General features: G+C 52.8%; 1 protein-coding gene across 2 annotated transcripts in view; it reads left to right on the forward strand.

The window, feature by feature from the left end:
* The window catches only part of ZFR2 (zinc finger RNA binding protein 2), a 66,448-nt gene that overhangs the window by 19,493 nt on the left and 23,102 nt on the right, over positions 1-23,853 (forward strand). For both annotated transcript variants that reach the window (XM_033196864.1, XM_033196865.1), the window contains exons 2-6: positions 14,691-14,901; positions 15,821-15,929; positions 17,678-17,896; positions 18,000-18,253; positions 21,676-21,858. In XM_033196864.1, coding sequence (XP_033052755.1) covers positions 14,691-14,901; positions 15,821-15,929; positions 17,678-17,896; positions 18,000-18,253; positions 21,676-21,858 — 976 coding nt within the window. The remainder of the gene's footprint in view (positions 1-14,690; positions 14,902-15,820; positions 15,930-17,677; positions 17,897-17,999; positions 18,254-21,675; positions 21,859-23,853) is intronic.

Consider the following 23,853-nt stretch of genomic DNA (forward strand, 5'->3'; position numbering starts at 1 on the left):
GGCCAGGAGAGCTGCCCAGCTGAGCCCCGCCTGCAGAATCACAAGTGACATAAATGATTGTTGCTTTGAGAGAGAGGTCAGCGGACTTTTTCTGTAAAGGGCCACATAGTAAATATCTTCGGCTTTGTGAGCCACACCATGTCTGTTACATTAGTGAATCCTGCCATTGTATTGCAAGATGAGCCATGGACAATGCGTCATCCGATGGGCTTGGCTGTGTGCCAATAAAACTTTATTTTTTGGACACTGAAATGTGAATTCCATGTAATTTTTCACATGCCACGAAATATTATTACCCCTTTAACTTTTTCCAGTCACTTAAAAGTATAAAAACCATTCTTAGCTTGCCACTGTACAAAAGCAGGCAAGACAGATTTGGCCACACATGGCTGACTCCATCTTAAAAACCCTTCTGTCCCTCCCTTCCTCCCATAAATTCTGGGCTCCGCCAGGCCATGGTCTCCCCTGCGAGTGGGTGTGAGACCCATGAAGATGCGGGCTGCCCCATTGGAGACAAACCCCATGCTCCACTTCCTCGTGTAAGCGTGCTTAGTGGAATATAACAGCAGTGTGTGCATGCACGTGTGTGTGCATGCCTGTGCATGTGTTGGTGGCTTCTGGGGTCACAAGCAATGACTTGAGGCAGGCCGAGTGTTCCCTTCCTGAGTCATGGTCACTGTGTTGGTCACAGTCACCAGACACGTATTACCCTTGGCTGTTCTCAGGCCCTGTTTTCGGTGTTTGTAAAGCCCTACACTGCTGAGAGCTGGCTTTGACTGTGCTTTCCTGCAGGTGACATGATGGCGCATGTGTTCTGTCCGCCTGTCCATCAGCCCCTCTAGTGCTGGCCCCTGTGTATCTCGTGTCCGTAACCAGCCTTCCCTCTAACTGCTCCCCTCTCTAACCATCACCATCTGTCTTGGTCAGCTGGGGCTGCCCTAACAATACCACAGACGAGGACTTAAACGAAATTGATTTTCTCCCTGTTCTGGAGGCCAGAAGTGTGAGATCAAGGTGCCAGCAGGGGGTGGTTTCTGGTGAGGCCTCTCCCCTTGGCTTGCGGATGGCCACCTCCTCACAGTGTCCTCCTGTTGCTTTTTCTCTGTCGATGTGGACCCCTGCTGTCTCTTTCCCTTCTTTCTTTTTCTTTTTGTTTTGTTTTGTTTCTTTTTTTTTTTTTTTGAGGCGGAGTCTCGCTCTGTTGCCTGGACTGGAGTGCAGTGGCCGGATCTCAGCTCACTGCAAGCTCCGCCTCCCGGGTTTACACCATTCTCCTGCCTCAGCCTCCCGAGTAGCTGGGACTACAGGCACCGCCACCTCGCCCGGCTAGTTTTTGTATTTTTAGTAGAGACGGGGTTTCACCGTGTTAGCCAGGATGGTCTCGATCTCCTGACCTCGTGATCCGCCCGTCTCGGCCTCCCAAAGTGCTGGGATTACAGGCTTGAGCCACCGCGCCCAGCCTTTGTTTCTTTTTTTAAAGAGACTGCCCTGTCATCCAGATTGGAGTGCAGTGGTGAGGTCACAGCTCACTGCAGCCTCAATCTCCTGGGCTTAATCGAGCCTCCCACCTCAGCCTCCCAAGTATCCACGAGCACATTTTTTTTTTTTTTTTGAAATAGAGTCTCGCTCTGTTACCCAGGCTGGAGTGCAGTGGCGTGATCTTGGCTCACTGCAAGCTCCGCCTCCCGGGTTCACGCCATTCTCTTGCCTCAGCCTCCCAAGTAGCTGGGACTACAGGTGCCCGCCACCACACCAGGTAATTTTTTTGTATGTTTAGTAGAGATGGGGTTTCACCGTGTTACCCAGGATGGTCTCGATCTCCTGACCTTGTGATCCACCCGTCTCAGCCTCCCAAAGTGCTGGGATGACAGGCATGAGCCACCATGCCTGGCCTTTTTGTTGTTGTTGTTGTTTTTCTGTAGAGATGGGATCTCAGTATGTTGCCCAGGCTGGTGTCGAACTCCTGGGCTCAAGTGATCCTCCTGCCTCAGCCTCCCAAAGTGCTGGGATTAGAGGTGTGAGCCACTGTGCCTGGCCTCTTCCTTTTCTTATAAGGACCCCAGTTCTATTCAGATCAGTCCCACCTGATGACGTCATATAACCTTCATTCCCTCCCTGAAGACCTAATCTCCAAATACAGTCAAATGGGGTTGAGGGCTTCAACATAAGAATTGGGAGTGGGGGGATGTAATTCAGGCCAAAGTTTGTCATGAGATGTCCAGGTGACTCCTCGTGGCTGAGGATAAAACCCAGGTTCTGCCTGGCACTGGAGAGCCCTGAGCTGCCTCCTGCCACACCTCACTCCCATAGCCTCTGTCCCGCAGCACCCAGGACAGTGGCCCCACCCGCCCTCCCCATTTCTCCCACGCTCCTCTCAGCGCACTCCATTGAGCCCCTCCTCTTTGAAATTCCAGGTACCCTTCCCAGGGGTCCCTGGGCCTTTTCCAGCCTCTGGGGGAGCCTCCTGGGTCTTCAGAGCAGTTGGCATGCCCTTCCTTCTCCCAGAGGGTACCTGGGTCTCCCTGCCTCTCCCCGCTGCATCTCTGCTATTTATGCAGGAGAGGCACTCCATTCCCGCCATTAGACCACAGAGTGGCGGGACAGGGCAGTGACCTCCGGCAAGGTCAAGGGTATCTCGGCTGACGTCACCCTGACCCTGTAGCCCTCACAGGTCCTCAGTCTGCTCACAGCTGTGACATTCACAGGGTGTAGCACTGAAACCAGTGGGAGTTGCCCTGCAGGCCAGCGGGGATGCTGAGACCCGCCCTCGGCCAGCGGATGTCCAGCCATCTGCACCCTGGTCATGCTTCCGTCCTCCCTGCACCCTGGCTCAGTGGATTCCAAACTGTAGCATGCCTGAGCGTTGCTGTTCAGGGTTGTCTACAAGAAGAGCGTGTTCTTTTTCATTCACTGTCTTCATGGTGCTGACTCAAGCCTGACTCCCAAGTCAGAGACCAGCCCACAATGTCCTGGGGAGCCTTCCAGAGTAGGGACTGGACCAGGCAGGAAGCAGCCTTCGGCTCTGTCCACCTGCACAAGGCTATGATCTGGCATCGAGCTCGTCCTAGACCATCGGTTCTTAACTGGGCAGTGTCTGGGAACATTTGTCATTGTCACGACTTGGGGGAGCTCCTGGCATGAAGTGGGTGGAGGCTGGGGACACTGCTCAGCACCCTGCAGGACCCAGAACGGCCCCACCCCAGAGAACAATGTTGTCCCAAATGCCGGCAGTGCCTGAGTTGGAAAACTCTGCCTTCTGCTGCATGGGCTGTCTGATCTCCGCCGTGGAGCCAGTTCACCAACCAGCCACCTCCACTGTCCTCTTAGGTGGGGCGTCCACCAGGTGGAGACAAAGCTGTGTGCAGAGGCACAGCGGGAGCAGGTAGAGAAAGCTCCACACGTTCCCGCTCCTTCCTTGGGGTCCTGGGCTGAAGGACTCCGCTCAGTCTTCCACCTGAGGTTCACTTGCCCCTACAGCCCTCTGCTGGTGCTGCTTGGCATGCCTGGGCCTCCAGGTTGGAGGGGCAAGGTCTCAGGACCCAGGGAAGCCAGAGAAGAATGGAGCTTCCTCCCCAGAAAGCTACTCACGATTTACTACCTAGTACTGAATGCTTTGTGGGTTTTTTTGTTTGTTTGTTTGTTTTTGAGACGGAGTCTCGCTCTGTCACCCAGGCTGGAGTTCAGTGGCATGATCTTGGCTCACTGCAAGCTCCGCCTCCCGTGTTCACGCCATTCTCCTGCCTCAGTCTCCCGGGTAACTGGGACTACAGGCGCCCACCACCACGCCTGGCTAATTTTTTTGTATTTTTAGTAGAGACGGGGTTTCACTGTGTTAACCAGGATGGTCTCGATCTCCTGACCTCGTGATCCTCCTGCCTTGGCCTCCCAAAGTGCTGGGATTACAGGCATGAGCCACTGTGCCCGGCCTAACGCTTTGTGTTTTTAGGAGATGGGGTCTTGCTTTGTGGCCCAGGCTGGAGTGCAGTGGCGTGATCTCAACCTACTGGGCTCAAGAAATCCTACTGCCTCAGCCTCATGAAGAGCTGGGACTACAGGCATGCACCACCATGCCTGACTAATTTTTCTGTTTTGTAGAGATGGGGTCTTGCTGTGTTGCCCAAGCTGGTCTCAAACTCCTGGGCTCAAGCGATCCTCCCATCTTGGCCTCCAAAAATGCTGGGATTACAGGCGTGAGACAACACACCTGGCCATGAAAGCTTTCTTTTCAGGCAGAGTTTCACTCTTATTGCCCAGGTTGGAGTGCAATGGCACAGTCTCAGGTCACTGCAACCTCCACCTCCCCGGTTTAAGCGATCCTCCTGCCTCAGCCTCCCAAGGAGCTGGGATTACAGGTGCCTGCCACCATGCCCGGCTAATTTTTGCGTTTTTAGTAGAGATGGGGTTTCACCATGTTGGCCAGGCTGGTCTCGATCTCCTGACCTCAGGTGATCCGCCTGCCTTGGCTTCCCAGAGTACTGGGATTGCAGGCATGAGCCACTGTGCCTGGCCATGAAAGCTTTTTATACAAAAGAGGCAGCAGGTCTCAGTCCAAAGGGCTCTAGAGCTGCGATCATACTTCGATTTCCCTGCCCCTGCACTGTAGCTTGGGCGGATCATACCCTCTTGTTGAGCCTTGTATATTTTACAAAACCAAAGAGAGGGCCTGTGGGTGTCCTTCCAATCTCCATCCCATCCTTTCTCCTGGCCAGCTTGGTTTGGACTCCACCCCTCTCCTGGGTGTCTCAGGAGACGGTGGTCCCAGCTCTAGGAGTAGATCCTGATGATTCTAAATCAGCTCTCCTGGCCTCTTTGCTGTCGACTCTTAGTGGCTTGTGGGTGGTGTAGGGCTCAGGCAGGGCAAGAAGCCACTCTAGAGTAAACCTTGGAGCATTGCTTTAATAGCGAAAGATCGGAAGCAATGTGAGGTGGTCTAGAAATACATCTGCAAATTGCTCCCTATGCCTTCTTTCAGAAGGTGCGGCCTGAGCCTCTCCCCATATGTGTGCGTCAGATTCAGTGATTCGCTTCTAATTAATGGAATGTGGCAGAAGTTATGCTAGATGATTCCTTTTTACAAATTTTTTTCTTTTCTTTTCTTTTTTTTTTTTTTGAGACGGAGTCTCGCTTTGTCGCCCAAACTGGAGTGCAATGGCCGGATTTCAGCTCACTGCAAGCTCCGCCTTTCGGGTTCACGCCATTCTCCTGCCTCAGCCTCCCGAGTAGCTGGGACTATAGGCGCCCGCCACCTCGCCCGGCTAGTTTTTTGTATTTTTTAGTAGAGACAGGGTTTCACTGGGTTAGCCAGGATGGTCTCAATCTCCTGACCTTGTGATCCGCCCATCTCGGCCTCCCAAAGTGCTGGGATTACAGGCTTGAGCCACCGCACCCGGCTAATTTTTTTATTTTCAAAAAATACTTTTTTTTTTTTTTTTTTTTGAGAAGGAGTCTCGCTCTGTTGCCCAGGCTGGAGTGCAGTAGTAGTGCAATCTCAGCTCCCTACAACCTCCACCTCCCAGGTTCAAGCGATTCTCCTGCCTCAGCCTCCTGAGTAGCTGGGATTACAGGCATGCGCCACCACACTGGGCTAATTTTTGTGTTTTTAGTAGAGATAGGCTTTCACCGTGTTGGCCAGGCTGGTCTAGAACCCCTAGGCTTAAGTGATCCTCCCGCCTCCACCTCCCAAGTAGTTGGGATTACAGGTGTGAGCCACTCCCCTGCCCCCATCTCTATGAAATGATTCCTGAGGCTGCATCATAACAAGGACAACTTCCACCTGGTGTGTGTGCCTCCCTCTCCCCTGCTCTCCCTCATATCCCTTGCTCTGGGGGAAGCCAGCCGCCATGTTGTGAGGACACAATCCACGCGAGGAAAGGCCCGCATGGGAGGAACAGGGACTGCCACCAACGACCGGCACCAACTTGCCAACCCTGGGAGGAAGGCATCTTGGAAGCAGATCCTGCTGCCCGCCGCTGACCTCTTAATGGCAACCTCATAAAAGACCCCAAGCCAGAACCCCGAGGAGCCAGTCCCAAATGCCTGATCCACAGACACAGTGTCTAAAGCCACGTTGTTCTGTGGGCTTGGTCTATCACTTGGCAGGAGATAAATAATGCATAGTATAAATGTCCACCGATAGGATAATAGGTGAATGCATCATGATATTTTCAAAGTAAACAGTCTTTTCTGGCCGGGCGCGGTGGCTCAAGCCTATAATCCCAGCACTTTGGGAGGCCGAGACGGGCGGATCACGAGGTCAGGAGATCGAGACCATCCTGGCTAACACAGTGAAACCCCGTCTCTACTAAAAATACAAAAAACTAGCCGGGCGAGGTGGCGGGCACCTGTAGTCCCAGCTACTCGGGAGGCTGAGGCAGGAGAATGGCATAAACCCGGGAGACGGAGTTTGTAGTGAGCCGAGATCGCGCCATTGCACTCCAGCCTGGGCGACAGAGCGAGACTCTGTCTCAAAAAAAAAAAAAAAAAACCGTCTTTTCTATAGAAGCATATTCTGCTTATGTAACTAAGGAAAACAGGTGAATGAATTGTGCTATTTTCAGACAAGTGAACAGTCTTTTTTAGAAGCATATTCTGCTTACATAATTAAGGAAAACAGGTGAATGAATTGTGCTATTTTCAAACAAGTAAACAATGATTCTTCTTTTGGAAGCACATTCCGCTTATGTAGTAAGGAAAATAGGAACAAGGTGAATGAATCGTGACAGTTTCAAACAAGTAAACTGTTTTTTTTTTAGATGCGTGTTCTGCTTATGTAACTAATCAGTCTTTACATTTGGGAGGCCCAGGGCAGAAGTACAGATGGAAGGCTGCCTACCATATGTCTACATATTTTAACATTATCAACCAAGCTGGCTAAAGTTAAATACAGTATGTTCTGTCCCACTCACCATGACAAACACACCTTTCTAACAACATACACAAAAACTGTGTGCTGCTGTGGTTTTTTGAGTCAGCAGAGCATCAAAGATGACTGGATTTAATTAGCCAGCCCTCCCTGTCCATGGGTTCCACATCTGTGGATTCAACCAACTGCCGAACAAAAATATTTGGAAAAACAGGCCAGGCGCGGTGGCTCACGCCTGTCATCAGCACCGTGGGAGGCTGAGGCGGGTGGATCACCTAAGGTCAGGCGTTCAAGAACATCTCTACTAAAAATACAAAAATTAGGCTCGGCATGGTGGCGGGGACCTGTAATCTCAGCTACTTGAGGAAGGAAAATCGCTTGAACCCGGGAGGCGGAGGTTGCAGTGAACCGAGATCATGCCATTGCACTCCAGCCTGGGCGACAGAGGGAGACTCTGTCTCATATATTATATATTTATTATATATATATTTATATTATATATTTATATAATATATATTTGTATATTATGTGTTTATATATTATATGTTATAGATTTATTATATATATGTATATGGAAAAATGGTCAGGTATGGGTGCACAACTGTAGTTGCAGCTACTGGAGAGGCTGAGGTGGGAGGATCACCTCAGCCCAAGAGTTTGAGACCAACCTAGGCATAAGAGCAAGACCTCATCTCTACTAAAAATTTTTTTAAAATCTGCCAGACACGGTCGCATGTCCCTATAGTCTTAACTACTCAGGAGGCTCAGATGGGAGGATTGCTTGGGCCCAGCAATTTGAGGCTGCAGTGAGCTATGATCATGCTGCTTGCCCTCTAGCTGGGCATCTAGGGTGAGAACCTGTCTCTAGAAATATAAAATAAACTAAAATACTTGGAAGAACTCCACAAAGTTTCCAAAAGCAAAACTTGAATTTGCCACATGCCAAGTACCATGTTGAATCCACACAAATGAAGTAATGTGTAGGCACTGCATTAGGTGTCAAGTAATCCAGAGATTATTTAATGTATACAGGAAGCTATGTGCAAATTCTATACCTTTTTGTATCCTGTGTTTATCTATTGTAGTAGAGATGGGGTTTCACCATGTTGGTCAGGCTAGTCTCAAACTCCTGACCTCAGGTGATCGCCCAGCCTTGGCCTCCCAAAGTGCGGGGATTACAGACGTGAGCCACCACGCCCGGCCGCTACACCTTTCTGTATCAGGGTCTTGAGCATCCGAAGATTTTGCCATCCATTGGGGAGTCCTGGAACTCATCTCCCACGGACATTCAGGGGCGACAGTATTTCTGTGCATGTCTAGGCACTCTGTCGATGGGCTGGTGATGTTTGGATGTCTCAAATAAAATGAAAACAAACTCATCTGTAAATGATTATATGTTCCATAACATTTATTTTCTGTGCCTTAATTTCAGCATGAATGATGTTTGTGTAATTAAGATTTCCTTAGAGGCCGGGTGCGGTGGCTCACGCCTGTAATCCCAGCACTTTGGGAGGCTGAGGTGGGCAGATTACCTGAGGTCAGGAGTTCGAGACCAGCCTAGCCAACATGGTGAAACTCCGTCTTTACTAAAAATACAAAAATTAGCCAGGCATGGTGGCACTTGCCTTTAGTCCCAGCTACTTGGGAGGCTGAGGCAGGAGAATCGCCTGAACCCCAGGGGTGCAGAGGTTGCAGCGAGCCAAGATCATGCCACTGCACTCCAACCTGGGCAACAGAGCAAGACTCTGTCTCAGGAAAAAAAAAGAAAAAGAAAAAGATTTCCATATCATTTAGTGTGTTATGGAAATGACCTGAAGCAGCCATTAGGGGCTGAATCTACTCCCTTCTCCCACACATTCCTGTGTTGAAGTCCTAACCCTCAGTAGCTCTGAATATGCCTGGATTTGGAGACAGGGTCTTGACTTATTCTTAGTTTTCTTCTTTTCTTTTTTTGAGACAGGATCTCGCTCTGTTTCCCAGGTTGGAGTGCAGTGGTGTGAACATGGCTTACTACAGCCTTGACCTCCTGGGCTCAAGTGGTCCTCCTGCCTCAGCCTCCTGAGTACCTGAAACTACAGGTGCACACCATCTTGCCTGGCTAAATTTTTTTTTTTTTTTTAAAGATGGGGTTTTGTCATGTTGCCCAGGCTGGTCTCAAACTCCTGGGCTTGAGCACTCCTCCTGCCTCAGCCTCCCAAAGTGCTGGGATTACAAAGGTGTGACCTTGTAGGGACCATGTTGCAGTTTTACTTTTTTTTTTTCTTTTTTCTTTTTTTTTTTTTTTAACTTTTCTTCTTTAACAGAGATAGAGTAGCACTATATTGCCCAGGCTGGCCTCAAACTCCTGGGCTCAAGCCATCTTCCCGCCTCGGCCTCCCAAAGTGCTGGGATTACAGGTGTGAGCCACCATGACTGGCCCCTCTTTACACTTTTGTAATAAAAAAAACTTTCTCTTATAGCGACAGGGTCTCACTATGTTGCCCAGTCTAGGGTGCAGTGGGAGAGCCAGGGTCTTTGAAGAGGGAATGAAGTTGAAATGAATTCAACTTAATCAATTTAGCCTAATGCAGAGTGGGCCCTAATCCATTCTGACGGGATCCCTGTAAGAAAAGGAGATTGGAACACAGACATGCACAGAGGGACAACCACATGCGGACACAGGGCAGAGACCGCCGTCTGCAAGCCACGGAGGGACCGGCCCTGCCGACACCTCGGTCTAGGACGTCCAGGCTCCAGAACTGTGAGAGAATCAATAAGTCTCTGTTGCTGAAGCCGCCCAGCCCATCGTACTTGGTCATGGCCACCTGGCCCAACTCTGCAGCCCCCTCTCCCAACCAGGGTTCTGCCTTGAAACTGCAGAGCACAGACGCTGACTGTAAAGACTGAGTCTCCCGGCGGGTGGGCCACAGGGAGCTCCATTCCAGACTCCAGGGAGGGAGAGGAATTCCTTCCTCCGTGGAGGCCTCAGGGTACCAGGCCTCGTTCTCTGCTGGAACCCCAATTGAGAAAGACTCATCTAAAGGATTCAACCACAAGATGCCATTAAACCACAAGTGTGCAAAAATTCAATATGTCTCCATCATAAATGCAATTTAAACATAAAACATTGGGCCTGGCGCAGTGGCTCACACCTGTAATCCCAGCACTTTGGGAGGCCAAGGCAGGTGGATCACTTGAGGTCAGGAGTTCGAAACCAGCCTGGCCAACATGGTGGAAACCCCATTTCCACCAAAAATACAAAAGTTAGCCAGGTGTGGTGGCAGGTGCCTGTAATCCCAGCTACTCCAGAAGCTGAGACGGGGGAATCACTTGAACCCAGGAGGCGGAGGTTGCAGTGAGCCGAGATTGCACCACTGCACTCCAGTGTGGGTGACAGAGCGAGACTCCATCTCAAAAAAAAAAAAAAAAGAAAGTAAAACATTGAAAATTTAACTTCATGTGTGTGTTTTTTTAAAAGTTACTTTCCAATAATATTCAGAAATTTCCATTAACATTAAAAGGCCAGATAGATGGGTGAAGCGGGGACGTGATTGGTAATGGGTATGAGGTTTCTTTGCTTTTTATTGTGATAAAATCTAGATAACATAAAATTGACGAGTTTTACCATTTTATTAATAAGGGCACAGTTCAGTGGCATTAAACACATCCACATGGTGGGGCAGCCGTCACCACCATCCATCTCCAGAACCTTCTCATCTTCCCAAACTGAAGCTCAGTCCCCATGAAACACTCAGTTCCGTTCCCCTCCCCAGCCCCGGGCACCCCCATCCTACTTTCAGTCTCTGTGAGTCTGACAACTCTAGGGACCTCCTAGGAGTGGAACCACACAGGCTTTGTCCTCTGTGCCTGGCTTCTCTCACTGAGCGTGACGTCCTTACGGTTCATCCACCCTGTAGCCTATGTCAGGACTTGTTTTTTTTTTTTTTTTTTGAGGTGGAGTCTCGCTCTGTCGCCCAGGCCAGTGGCACGATCTCGGCTCACTGCAAGCTCCGCCTCCCGGGTTCACGCCATTCTCCTGCCTCAGCCTCCCGAGTAGGTGGGACTACAGGCGCCTGCCACCTCGCCCAGCTAATTTTTTTGTATTTTTAGTAGAGATGGGGTTTCACTGTGTTAGCCAGGATGGTCTTGATCTCCTGACCTCGTGATCCACCCACCTCGGCCTCCCAAAGTGCTGGGATTACAGGCTTGAGCCACCGCGCCCAGCCTCTTTTTTTTCTTTTCTCTTTTTTTGAGATGGAGTCTCGATCTGTCGCCCAGGCCGGAGTGCAGTGGCGCGATCTTCGCTCACTGCAAGCTCCGCCTCCCGGGTTCACGCCATTCTCCTGCCTCAGCCTCCCGAGCAGCTGGGACTACAGGCGCCCGCCACTATGCGCGGCTAATTTCTTTTTGTATTTTTAGTAGAGACGGGGTTTCACCGTGTTAGCCAGGATGGTCTCGATCTCCTGACCTCGTGATCCACCCGTCTCGGCCTCCCAAAGTGCTGGGATCACAGGCGTGAGCCACCGCGCCCGGCCAGGACTTGTTTTCTTTTTAAGGCCGAATCATATTTCATTGTGTGGATGGACCACGTTATGTTCATTCATCCAATTTTTTTGAGACAGAGTCTTTGTCTCCCAGGCTGGAGTGCAGTGGCGCAGTCTCGGTTCACTGCAACCTCTGCCTCCCAGGTTCAAGTGATCCTCCAACTCAGCCTCCCAAGTAGCTGGGATTATAGGCGTGCCCCACCACGCCTGGCTAATTTTTGTATTTTTAGTAGAGATGGGGTTTCACCATGTTGGCCAGGCTGGCCTCAAACTCCTGACCTCAAGTGATCTGCCCGCCTCGGCCTCCCAAAGTGCTGGGATGACAGGTGTGAGCCGCCGCGCCCGGCCCATTTATCCACTTATGGACGCTTGGGTTTCTCCCACCTTTCAGCCACTGCAGATAGTGCTGCTGTGAACATTGGTGTAAAATACCTACTTGAGCCTCTGCTTTCTTTTCCTTTGAGTAAGAACCTTGGAGTGGAATTGCTGGGTCATGAGATGATTCTAGATTAGCCTTGTATGATGGTGCATGCCTGTGGTCCCAGCTTCTTGGGAGGCTGAGGCAGGAGGATCACTTGAGCCCGGGAGTTCGAGACTGCAGTGAGCTATGATCATGTCACTGTACTCCAGCCTGAGTGACAGAGCAAGACCTCATATCTAAAACAATCAGGCCAGGCGCAGTGGCTCATGCCTGTAATCCCAACACTTTGGGAGGCTGAGATGGGTGGATCACCTGAGGTTGGGAGTTCAAGACCAGTCTGGCCAACATGGTGAAACCTCGTCTCTACACAAATACAAAAATTAGCCAGGCATGATGGTAGGTAACTATAATCCCAGCTACTTGGGAGGCTGAGGTGGGAGAATTGCTTGAACCTGAGGGGCAGAGATTGCAGTGATCCGAGATGGCACCATTTCACTCCAGCCTGGGCGACAGAGCAAGACTCTGTCTCAAAAGAAGAAAAAAAAAGTAAAATAAAACAAGCAAACAGAAGTGCTCAGCCACATGTGGCTGGTGCTTCTGTACTGGGCAATGAAACTGTCAGCTGCAGAGCCTGGGCAGAGGACCCTGTGTCCAGGTAGGAGGACAGCGTAGGGAAGAAGGAGTTAAAATGAGTGAACCGTGTGGACTTGTATCAGCACATTTCAGACAAGGTTTGCTGGGCATTGGAGAAGCAAGCTGCAGTGTGAGATGCACAATAAGAATATAATTTTGCACACGTTGCTGAAAAGCACAACACCGTGTTGTATAAAGATTCACACGGGGCCGGGCGCGGTGGCTCAAGCCTGTCATCCTGTAATCCCGGCACTTTGGGAGGCCAAGACGGGCAGATCACGAGGTCAGGAAATCAAGACCATCCTGGCTAACACGGTGAAACCTCCTCTCTACTAAAAAATACAAAAAAACTAGCCGGGCGAGGTGGTGGGCACCTGTAGTCCCAGCTACTTAGGAGGCTGAGGTAGGAGAATGGCGTAAACCCGGGAGGCGGAACTTGCAGTGAGCCGAGATCCGGCCACTGCACTCCAGCCTGGGCGACAGAGCGAGACTCCATCTCAAAAAAAAAAAAAAGAGGCCGGGCGCGGTGGCTCAAGCCTGTAATCCCAGCACTTTGGGAGCCTGAGACGGGTGGATCACGAGGTCAGGAGATCGAGACCATCCTGGCTAACACGGTGAAACCTCCTCTCTACTAAAAAATACAAAAAAACTAGCCGGGCGAGGTGGTGGGCGCCTGTAGTCCCAGCTACTCAGGAGGCTGAGGCAGGAGAATGGCGTAAACCCGGGAGGCGGAGCTTGCAGTGAGCTGAGATCCGGCCACTGCACCCCAGCCTGGGCAACAGAGCAAGACTCTGTCTCAAAAAAAAAAAAAAAAAAAAAAAAGAAAAAAAGATTCACACGGAGCCCAGGAGTTAGAGGCTGCAGTGAACCATGATTGCACCATTGTGCTCCATCCAGCCTGGGCAACAAAGCGAGCCCCGCCGTCTCTAAAACAAACAAACAAAACCTTCATACATATGTAGTAAAAGTCTAAGAATCATGATTGGACAAAAGACAGCCGCCAACCCTAGGGAGGAAGAGGGAGGAATAGGATCCAGGTGGGGCTTCAATTCTATTTATTTAAGCAAGAAGCTCTGACACAGATACAGCCAAACATTAACACTTACCCATCTCAGTGATGTGCGTTTGTTCGGTGGTTCTGTGTTTGAAATATTTTGTCACAAAAAAGAAGTCTCAACCCCAAGGAGATTAAGAGAGCTCCTGATCACTTTTTTTTTTTTTTTTGGGGACGGAGTCTCGCTCTGTCACCCAGGCTGGAGTGCAGTGGCGCGATCTCCACTGCAAGCTCCGCCTCCCAGGTCATACCATTCTCCTGCCTCAGCCTCCCGTGTAGCTGGGACTACAGGCGCCCGCCACCGTGCCCGGCTAGTTTTTTTGTATTTTTAGTAGAGATGGGGTTTCACCGTGTTAGCCAGGATGGTCTCGATCTCCTGACCTCGTGATCCGCCCGTCTCAGCCTCCCAAAGTGCTGGGATTACAGGCTTGAGCCACCGCGCCCAGCCACCTTTTTTTTTTTTTTTTTTTTTGAGACAGAATCCTGCTCTGTCACCCAGGCTGGAGTGGAATGGTGTGATCTCAGCTCCTGAGCTCAAGCGATCCTCCCACCTCAGCCTCCCAAGGTACTGGGATTACGGGCGTGAGCCACCACACCCGGCCAGACGCTGTAGTGTTAAAAGTTCAATTTTCTGGCCGGGCGCGGTGGCTCACGCCTGTAATCTCAGCATTTTGGGAGGCTGAAGCGGGCGGATCACAAGGTCAGGAGATTGAGACCATCCTGGTTAACATGGTGAAACCCCGTCTCTACTAAAAATACACACACAAAAAAAAAATTAGCTGGGTGTGGTGGTGGGTACCTGTAGTCCCAGCTACTCAGGAGGCTGAGGCAGGAGAATCGCTTGAACCCGGAAGGCGGAGCTTGCAGTGAGCCAAGAAAAAGTTCAGTTTTCTTTGAAGAATCTTGACATGGAGAAAAAGCCCTGCCACACAAGTAGATCATCTACAAAGCGGAACTCAGATAGGTTCGAGTCCCACCTCTGCCACTGACAGTGCCTCGGTTTCTTCATCTGTAAATTGGGTGCAGTGATAGTTCCAGCATTACAGCGTTGTTGTGAGATGGTGTTAATTTGTGGGAAGTGCCCTCAGCTGTGCCTGGGCTCCTAGGAGGGTCTCCACTAAGCAGGGCAGCTCAGGTCCGGTGGGGTTAGAACTTGCTCTAACCCCGTGGGGCTTGTGTGTGTGTTTGTGGTTCTAGCGCCCAGACTCCAACTCTTCCCCTGCTCACCACGCGGGCCAGCTATCCTGCACAGCCCACTCCTGGGATGGACCCCGCCTCAAACCCGGCCTTTCCTCCAGCTGCCCCGGCAGGGTACGGTGGATACCAGCCCCACTCCAGCCAGGAATTCACTTACGGCAGCCGACCCCAGGAGCCCGTCCCCACGGCCACCACCATGGCTACCTACCAGGTATCCAGTCCTTTCTTTAACAGCATTGCCGGGAAACGTGGATTGCCTTGCGTGGGTGAGAGCGGTGGGCTCCCCGCAGCTACTCCTTCTCCCAGGCCTCTTAACCGTGATCCTTCCTTCGGGACCCTTCTGCTGGCATTACGTACCTGCGGTGGGGAGAAATCAGGGCAGAGTCACTTCCAAAAGAATCCACTGCTCTCGGGGACAGGCCGTGTGCATACCTCCACATCGGGGCAGTGGGGACAGTGACAGCACTCAGAGCTTTGTCCCAGCCTCAGCAGTGACTGTGAAGGAGGACGAGGATCACCTGGGTTGGAGGACCCCTCCCTGGCCAGAGAGACCAGGACTCACCCCACCTTCCCCACGCTCCGGGTTCCTGCCTTTCTAAGAGGGTGTCTGTGGCATGTGGGGCACAGCTGGGTGGTGACAATCCCACCTTCCCAACCGAGGCACTCAGGCTGCAGATCCAGCCACTGTGTTCCCACTTGGTGTCGCAAAGATGTCCCCTATGACCATGCTCCAACTCCCCAGCCCTGCCGCCTGCACCTCGTCCCCAGGTCGTGTCGGTCAATGGCATCAGAGGCCACCTGTCACCCAAGCACCTACCTGACCCCACCCTCTTCCTTCCCTCTCCATTTCCTTGCTACGGCCTCAGGGGCTTCTCCCTGCAAACCCACCCTCTCCTGCCACACCCAGCGTCCTCTTGTAAATCACAGTCGGATTCTTGGAAATTAGTGTCAGCTCCATGAGAGCTGCTGTGTCAGCCACATCCCCTGCCCCCTGCCCCTGGGCCAGGGCCTGGTCTTGGGCAGATGCTTAGGAGCCAGCGCTGCGGGAAAGACTAAATGCAGAGTGCAGTGTGGCCAGGGCGCGTTGCACCTGCCGCCTGAGCTGCTCTCCTGCGGAAACCCCCACTCAGGACAGTTACAGCTATGGACAGTCGGTGGCTGCCAGGAGCTACGAGGACAGGCCGTACTTCCAGCCTCCTGCCCTCCAGCCTGGGCGCATGACAGACTCCTGCCAGCCAGGTGAGCCATCTGCAGGGTCGGGGCTGTGGACAAGGAGACATTCCCTGCAGCACAGGAAAACCTTGGGAAAGTTAGATCTTTTTTTTTTTCTTTTTTTTTTTTTTGAGACAGAGTCTTGCTCTGTTGCCCAGGCTGGAGCGCAGTGGCGCAATCTCGGCTCACTGCAAGCTCCGCTTATTGGGTTCATGCCATTCTCCTGCCTCAGTCTCCCAAGTAGCTGGGACTACAGGTGCCCGCAACCATGCCCGGCTAATTTTTTGTATTTTTAGTAGAGATGGGGTTTCACAGTATTAGCCAGGATGGTCTCGATCTCCTGACCTTGTGATCCGCCCACCTTGGCCTCCCAAAGTGCTGGGATTACAGGCATGAGCCACCATGCCCAGCCTGAAAGTTACATCTTTTTTTTTTTTTTTGAGATGGAGTCTCGCTCTGTTGCCCAGGCTAGAGTACAATGGCGTGATCTCAGCTCACTGCACCCTCCGCCTCCCGGGTTCAAATGATCCTCCTGCCTCAGCCTCCCAAGTAGCTGGGACTAGAGGTGCGCGTCACCATGCCTGGCTAATTTTTTGTATTTTTAGTAGAAATGGGGTTTCACCATGTTAGGCTGGTATCGAACTCCTGACCTCAGGTGATCTGCCTGCCTCAGCCTCCCAAAGTGCTGGGATTAGAGGTGTGAGCCACTGCACTGGTGAAAGTTACATCTTAACCATCCTAGAGGTGGCGCAAGGTAGTTCATGCCTGTAATCCCAACACTTTAGGAGGCCCAAACAAGGTGCGAGAATTGCTTGAGCCTAGGAATTTGAGACCAGCCTGGGCAACATAGTAAGACCCTGTCTCTACAAAAAATGCAAAAAAGTTAGCTAGGCATGGTGGTGTGCACCTATAGTCCCAGCTACCCAGGAGGCTGAGATAGGAGGTTCGCCTGAGCCCAGGAACTGAGCTGCAGGGAGCTGTGAATGCACCACTGCACTCCAGCCTGGACAGCAGAGAGAGACCCTGTCTCTAAAAAAAAAACAAAATAAAGGCTAGTGGCTCACACCTGTAATCCCAGCACTTTGGGAGGGTGAGGTGGGTGGATCACAAGGTCAAGTGATCGAGACCATCCTGGCCAACATGGTGAAACCCCCGTCTCTACTAAAAATAGAAAAATTAGCCGGGCGTGGTGGCACATGCTTATAATCCCAGCTATTCAGGAGGCTGAGGCAGGAGAATCACTTGAACCTGGGAAGCGGAGGTTGCAGTGAGCCGAGATCGCACCACTGCACTCCAGCCTGGGCAACAGCGAGACTCTGTCTCAATAATAATAATAATAATAATAATCATCATCATCATCATCATCATCATCCTAGATTTGCAGGTGAGCCTCAGGGCTGGCTGCTCAGATGGGCCCTGGGGTCTCTGCCAGGTGTGGGCCTATGAATGAAGGAAAGTGAGAACCTAAAATGCAGCTAACATTTTTTCTAAGGAAGCTTTCCCCGGGTGGCAGGAGGTGAGCTCTGTGGGTGAAGGAGCCGGAGACGCAGAGGAGCCCTCCTCCCCCACGGCAGGAGGGAGAAGCTGGGCTCTGGAAAGGAGAGGTGGGCACAAGGTCACCTGCCCGTCGCTGCCCGGACTCGGCCCTAGGCTCTGACCTCTGGTCCCGGCTGAAGCATCCGGCGTTTCCAGCCAGTTGAGCCCGGGGCCCATCCGCAGGTGAGGGACAGTGGGGTGGGGGCTGGCTCTGCAGAGGGCCTGTGCCTGTCCCCTAGGGACCCAAGAGGCCTGCAGGCAGCCCAGCCCCCATGGCGGTCACAGCCGCGCTCAGCCCCCACAACAGGCGCCCAGAGTGGAGGCCGGACAGCCAGCGAGCGCCCTGTCCTCGGGATACACCTACCCCACGGCGACAGGCGTCCAGCCCGAGTCCTCGGCGTCCATCGTGACCTCCTACCCCCCGCCCTCCTACGATCCCACCTGCACCGCCTACACGGGTAAGACCAGCGTTCCTTGCCCAGGCGGTCGGTCCGTCGGCCCCCGCTTCAACTCGAGTGGAATCAGCATCTCCCCCGACTCACTGTTTTCTCTGCTCCTTAGCACCAAGCTACCCGAGCTATGACGCGTCGGTGTACTCGGCCGCCAGCCCTTTCTATCCCCCAGCGCAGCCCCTGCCTCCCCGGGGACCCCCGCAGCAGCTGCCCCCGCCGCCCACACCCACAGGCTCAGGAAGCAGCCCCAGGGCCGACTGGAAGCCGTGGCTTCCCAGCAAACTGCCGAGACCCAAAGCCGGGCCCAGGCAGCTCCAGCTTCACTACTGCGACGTCTGCAAGATCAGCTGCGCTGGCCCGCAGGTCAGCCAGCCTCCCGCCATGGGCAGGCCCTGGGGACCTCTTTGTTCCTAACGTCTGAACCCCAATGTGGACGCCGGGGAGGTCAGGGTCGCTGCCTGCTGAAAAAAGGTCCGGTGTTAAACGTGCATGGTGTATGCATGTGCCTGTGTGTGCAAGCGCTTGTGTGTGTGCGTGAGTGCAAGGGTGCGTATGTGTGCGTGTGTGCAAGTGTGTGTGTGTGTTTATGCATGTGTGTATGTGTGCCTGCGTGTGTATGGTGCCTGCGTGCGTATGTGTGCCTGCGTGTGTATGTGTGCCTGCGTGCGTATGTGTGTGCTTGCGCCTGGGTGTGGGTGCACGTGTGCTTGTGTGTGGCAGTGCTTGTTTGGGACACACGTGAAAGACTCCTTACCGAACACACGCGCTTGAGGTTTTAAAGTTTGTAAGTCACCCCGCAGAGATGTGGGCTCGTTTCCTGGAAAAATAATCAGACCCTAGAGCTCTATCTTTGCAAAACACACACCCTGATCTTTCGTTTTTAATACTCTGAAAGCAAGCTCTGGACCGCGGAGAGACACGGAGTCTCTGGAGAGGTGTGAGAAGGCTCAGGACACCCTCTCAGGACCCCTGACCCAGCTGGAGATGGGGGGCCCAGCCCTGCTCAGGACCCCTCCCACCACAGATCACCCTTTCCCTGTCTCAGGCTCTTGGCCCCGGCAGCTCTCCACTGCATCTCATGCTAGGAGAGACCCTGGCCTTCTTTGCAGAGTGCTCGGATACAAGTTTGAGGGTTTTTGTTTTGTTTTGTTTTGTTTTGTTTGGAGACAAGGGGTCTCACTCTGTTGCTGAGGCTAGAGTGCAGTGGTGCAATCACAGCTCATGACAGCCTCCATCTCCTCGGTTCAGGTCCTCCTCTCAGCATTCCAAGTAGCTGAGACAGGTATGAACCACCATGCCCAGCTAATTGTTTTTATTTTCAGTAGAGATGGGGTCTCACTATGTTGCCCAGGCTGGTCTCGAACTCCTAAGCTCAAGGAATCCTCCTGCCTCAGCCTCCCATAGTGCCAGGATGACAAGCTGAGTCCCTGCACCAGACCCATGTGGGTTATTTAATCCTCATATCTGCCTTGTGGCTACCATCTCCGTGTAGCAGATAAAATCCCAGAGGTTCAGAAAGGGTCAGTACTTTGAGGAACTCAGAGTCAGTTTTAGTGACCCAGGCAGAAATCAAACCAAGATGTGCTGAAGCCCATGTGGCTAATTATTCCAGTATACGCCAGAAGTGCACACAGACAGCCTATTGGCCAGGCGCAGTGGCTCATGCCTGTAATCCCAGCATCCCGAGAGGCTGAGGCCAGTAGGTCGCTTGAGCCCAGGAGTTCGAGACCATCCTGGGCAACATGGGTGAAACCCTGTCTCTAAAAAAATTTAAAAATTAGCTGGGCATGGTGGTACGTACCTGTAGTCCTGGCCACTTTGAAGGCTGAGGTGGGAGGATCATTTGAGCCCAGGAGTCCGAGGCTGCAGTGAGCTATGATCACACTACTGCACCCCAGCCTGGGCGACAGGGCAAGACCCTTTGTCTTACAAAAAAACAAAAACAAACAAAAAACAAAAAAGCCTACCTATAATCCCCCATAATCCCTCCACCCTGAAGTGATTTAGTGGTAGCGTCTAGGTATGAAGCCTTCTCTATTCCACAGGCAGTCTCTCTTTCTGAGTTAGTGTGTGTGCACAGGGATGTGTATTTATTCTGTTGCTTAGGTAATATATTTATGAAGTTCAAGATTGCTAAATGCCAGGCCAGGCGCGGGTAGCTCACGCCTGTAATCCCAGCACTTTGCGAGGCTGAGGCAGGAGGATGGCCTGAGGTCAGGAGTTCGACACCAGCCTGGCCAACATGGTGAAAACCCGTCTCTACTAAAATACAAAAACTAGCCGGGCGTGGTGGCGGCGCCTGTAGTCCCAGCTACTTGGGAGGCTGAGGCAGGAGAATGGCATGAACCTGGGAGGCGGAGGTTGCAGTGAGCTGAGATTGCCCCACTGCACTCCAGCCTGGGCGACAGTGAGACTCCATCTAAAAAAAAAAAAAGATTCCTAAATTCTAGAGAGCATATATATGGTAAAATGTGTGCCTCTCCCACATCCAATTTTTCTTCCCTAAAACCAGACGATGTCACTGAGCTCCTGAGCGCTGAGCCGGTGGCCGATGTCACTGAGCTCCTGAGCGCTGAGCCGGTGGCCTGCAGGGGAGCGGGCATTGTCCAGTGTGCCTCAGTATTTTCAGGGGCATTTTTCAGTCTGCAGAACATTCATTCTTGGCATTGTCAGGGCGTGTTGGTTTCGTGGCCCACCTGCCACGTCTTGTCTGTGGTCGGCTTCGTTTCAGGATTTTAAGCAGCACACCCAGGATTCTGCCTGAGGGCTTGGCTGTCGCTTCCCCAGACGCAATCAGATATTTTGGGCCCAGGAGCACCGGATGTGTAGGCCTGTGACTCACGGTAGCTCCCCCCAAGTGGAGCCCGTGTGTCTGTTAGCAGTTTCCGAAGACGGAAGTGTACATGACTGTCCTTCGGGCAGCAGGTGCCCTTGCTCGGTTGCCAAGGTTGAATTCTGAAAAGTCAGAATTTTCTGTATACAGCAGCCCCTGAAAGGAACGTGTGATGCATGGAGCATGCTTTCCTAAGAAACTCCTTGAATTCCAGAAGAAGGGAGAAGCCTTATGTCTAGCAGTCTGAGCCTGTGGGTTTGTTACGTGGGCTTCATAAACGGACGCTTGAATTAGCCAGGCGAGGTGGCGGGCACCTGTAGTCCCAGCTACTTGGGAGGCTGAGGCAAGAGAATCGCTTGAACCCAGGAGGTGGAGGTTGCAGTGAACTGAGATAGCGCCACTGCACTCCAGCCTGGGTGACAGGGCGTAACCCTGTCTCAAAAAAAAAAAAAAATTCGAGAAGTCTACAGTAAGAAGATAGGCTGGGCGCGGTGGTGTGCTCCTGTCATCCCAGCACTTTGGGGGGCCAAAGCAGGTGGATACTTGAGGTCAGGAGTTCAAGACTAGCTTGGCCAACATAGTGAAACTCTGTCTCTACTAAAAATACAAAAATTAGCTGGGTGTGGTGGCATGCGCCTGTAGTCCCACCTACTTGAGAGGCTGAGGACGGAGAATCACTTGAACCCAGGAGGCAGAGGTTGCAGTGAGCTGAGATGGCACCACTGCCCTCCAGCCTGGGCAACAGAGCGAGACTCTGTCTCAAAAAGTAAAACATAAAAACAAGAAAAATAAAGGGACACTTGAACCTCCGTGGCACCAGGGGATGGAGGGTTGGGGACAGTGGGCCTCTGCTACCACCGAGTTCCTACGCGCTAAGACGGGGGCCTGCAGGGGAGGGGGCGTGGCCAGTGTGCAAACCCCCACTCAGGCTCCCTCTCACCCCTTGCTGCAGACCTACCGGGAACATCTGGGAGGGCAGAAGCACAGAAAGAAGGAGGTGGCCCAGAAGACAGGCGTGCGGCCCAACGGGAGCCCGCGCGGGGTGCAGGCGCAGCTACATTGCGGCCTGTGCGCCGTGTCCTGCACTGGGGCAGATGCCTACACGGCCCACATCCGGGGAGCCAAGCACCAGAAGGTATGGCCCCACCCATCCCAGGCTCTGCCACCCCTGGGGAGGAAGCCCCCAGGTCAGCACTTAGGACCCACAGAGGTGCCTGCGGAGATCAGAGGGAGCCTGGAGAAGCTTCCCCAAGTGGCACGTGCCCAAGGGCTGGCTGCCCAGGCCCATGCTTCCTCATCTTCAAGGATCCAAACTCCTTTCCAGTCATTTTATCTTATTTTTCATTTTATTATGTTTTTTAAATGAGACAAAAGTCTCACTCTGTCCCCCAGGCTGGAGTGCAGTGGCGTGACCTCGGCTCAGTGACCTGCAAACTCTGCTTTCTGGGTTCAAGCAATTCTCCTGCCTCAGCCTCTCGAGTAGCTGGGATTACAGGCACCCACCACCGCACCTGGCTCATTTTTGTATTTTTAGTAGAGACAGGGTTTCACCTTGTTGGCCAGGCTGGTCTGGAACTCGTGAGCTCAAGTGATCTGTCTGCCTTAGCCCCCCAAAGTGCTGGGATTACAGGTGTCAGCCACTGCACCTGGACTCCTTTCGACTTATTTATTTATTTATTTTTTGAGACAGAGTCTCGCTCTGTCGCCCAGGCTGGAGTGCAGTGGCGCTATCTCGGCTCACTGCAAGCTCCGCCTCCCGGGTTCACGCCATTCTCCTGCCTCAGCCTCCCAAGTAGCTGGGACTACAGGCGCCCGCCACCTCGCCCGGCTAGTTTTTTGTATTTTTTTAGTAGAGACGGGGTTTCACCGTGTTCGCCAGGATGGTCTTGATCTCCTGACCTCGTGATCCGCCTGTCTCGGCCTCCCAAAGTGCTGGGATTACAGGCTTGAGCCACCGTGCCCGGCCTTCCTTTCGACTTATAAAAGGGGTTCCTGCTCATTACACAAAAACACGAAGTGGCCGAGACACTCACGCCCAGACTTCCAAGAAAGCTTGGCATTCAGGCGTGGCAACGGACAAGGCTTGCCTTGTGATGAGATCCAACGCTGTGTTCCCTTTGGGGTCTTGCTCTTCACACTCCCTGCTGTAATAATCACTGTTCTCCTGTGGCCTTAAAAAGGCCTGGGTTAGGCCGGGCACGGTAGCTCATGCCTGTAATCCCAGCACTTTGGGAGGCCGAGGCGAGTGGATCACGTGAGGTCGGGAGTCTGAGACCAGCCTGGCCAACATGGTGAAACCTCGTCTCTATTAAAATATACAAAAATTAGCTGGGCGTGGGGGTGCACGCCTGTAACCCCAGCTACTCAGGAGGCTGAGGCAGGAGAATTGCTTGAACCCAGTAGGTGGAGGTTGCAGTGAGCTGAGATCTCGCCACTGCACTCCAGCCTGTGCGACAGAGCAAGGCTCGGTCTCAAAAAAAAGAAGAAAGGCCTGGGTTATGTCATGTTCGGCCGGGAGGGGATGGAGTCCCCACCTGAGGGCAGGGAGGGGAACAGCTGGCTTGTGCTGTAGCCTGGGCTGTCAGTCTGAGCCACCCTGGGAGGCCTGGCTGAGGACCTGGCTTCTTTCCCTCAGCTGCCTAAAGGCTCATCCAGGGCCTCATTCCCTGGCTCTGTTCAGGACAGCTTGCTGAGGGCCTGTGTGAACCCACGGGGGAAAGAGGAATGTGCAGGGAGGCATGGAGGAGGGAAGGAGGGGGGCAGAGAAATGATGGAAGGAGACTCACTGGCCTGGGGACCGGAGAGCTAGGGGCCGGTGGAGCAGAGCTGCAGGCATCAGCCCCACAGGCTGGGGCTTGGTCTGGGGGTCAGGCAGGCCCTGCCACCCATTGTGGGGTTGGGGGTTACAGGGCAGGTCTTGTGCAGCGCGTGTCAGAGACTCGGAGCTGGCAAATGTGTCTGAGATGGTCCCCAGCACACACACAGCGGCCCTGTGTACACGACACCTTTGCCAGAAGCGCCGTGCACCCAGAGGTGCTGAGAATAGGGCACGGCCAGAATACGGACGTGACCACGTGCACACGCTCGTGCAGAACGTGGGTGTCCGTCCAGGGTGCACGCCCACCATCCG

The sequence above is a fragment of the Trachypithecus francoisi genome, unplaced genomic scaffold, assembly GCF_009764315.1.
Source record: "Trachypithecus francoisi isolate TF-2019V2 unplaced genomic scaffold, Tfra_2.0 Lachesis_group5, whole genome shotgun sequence".
Taxonomy (NCBI): domain Eukaryota; kingdom Metazoa; phylum Chordata; class Mammalia; order Primates; family Cercopithecidae; genus Trachypithecus; species Trachypithecus francoisi.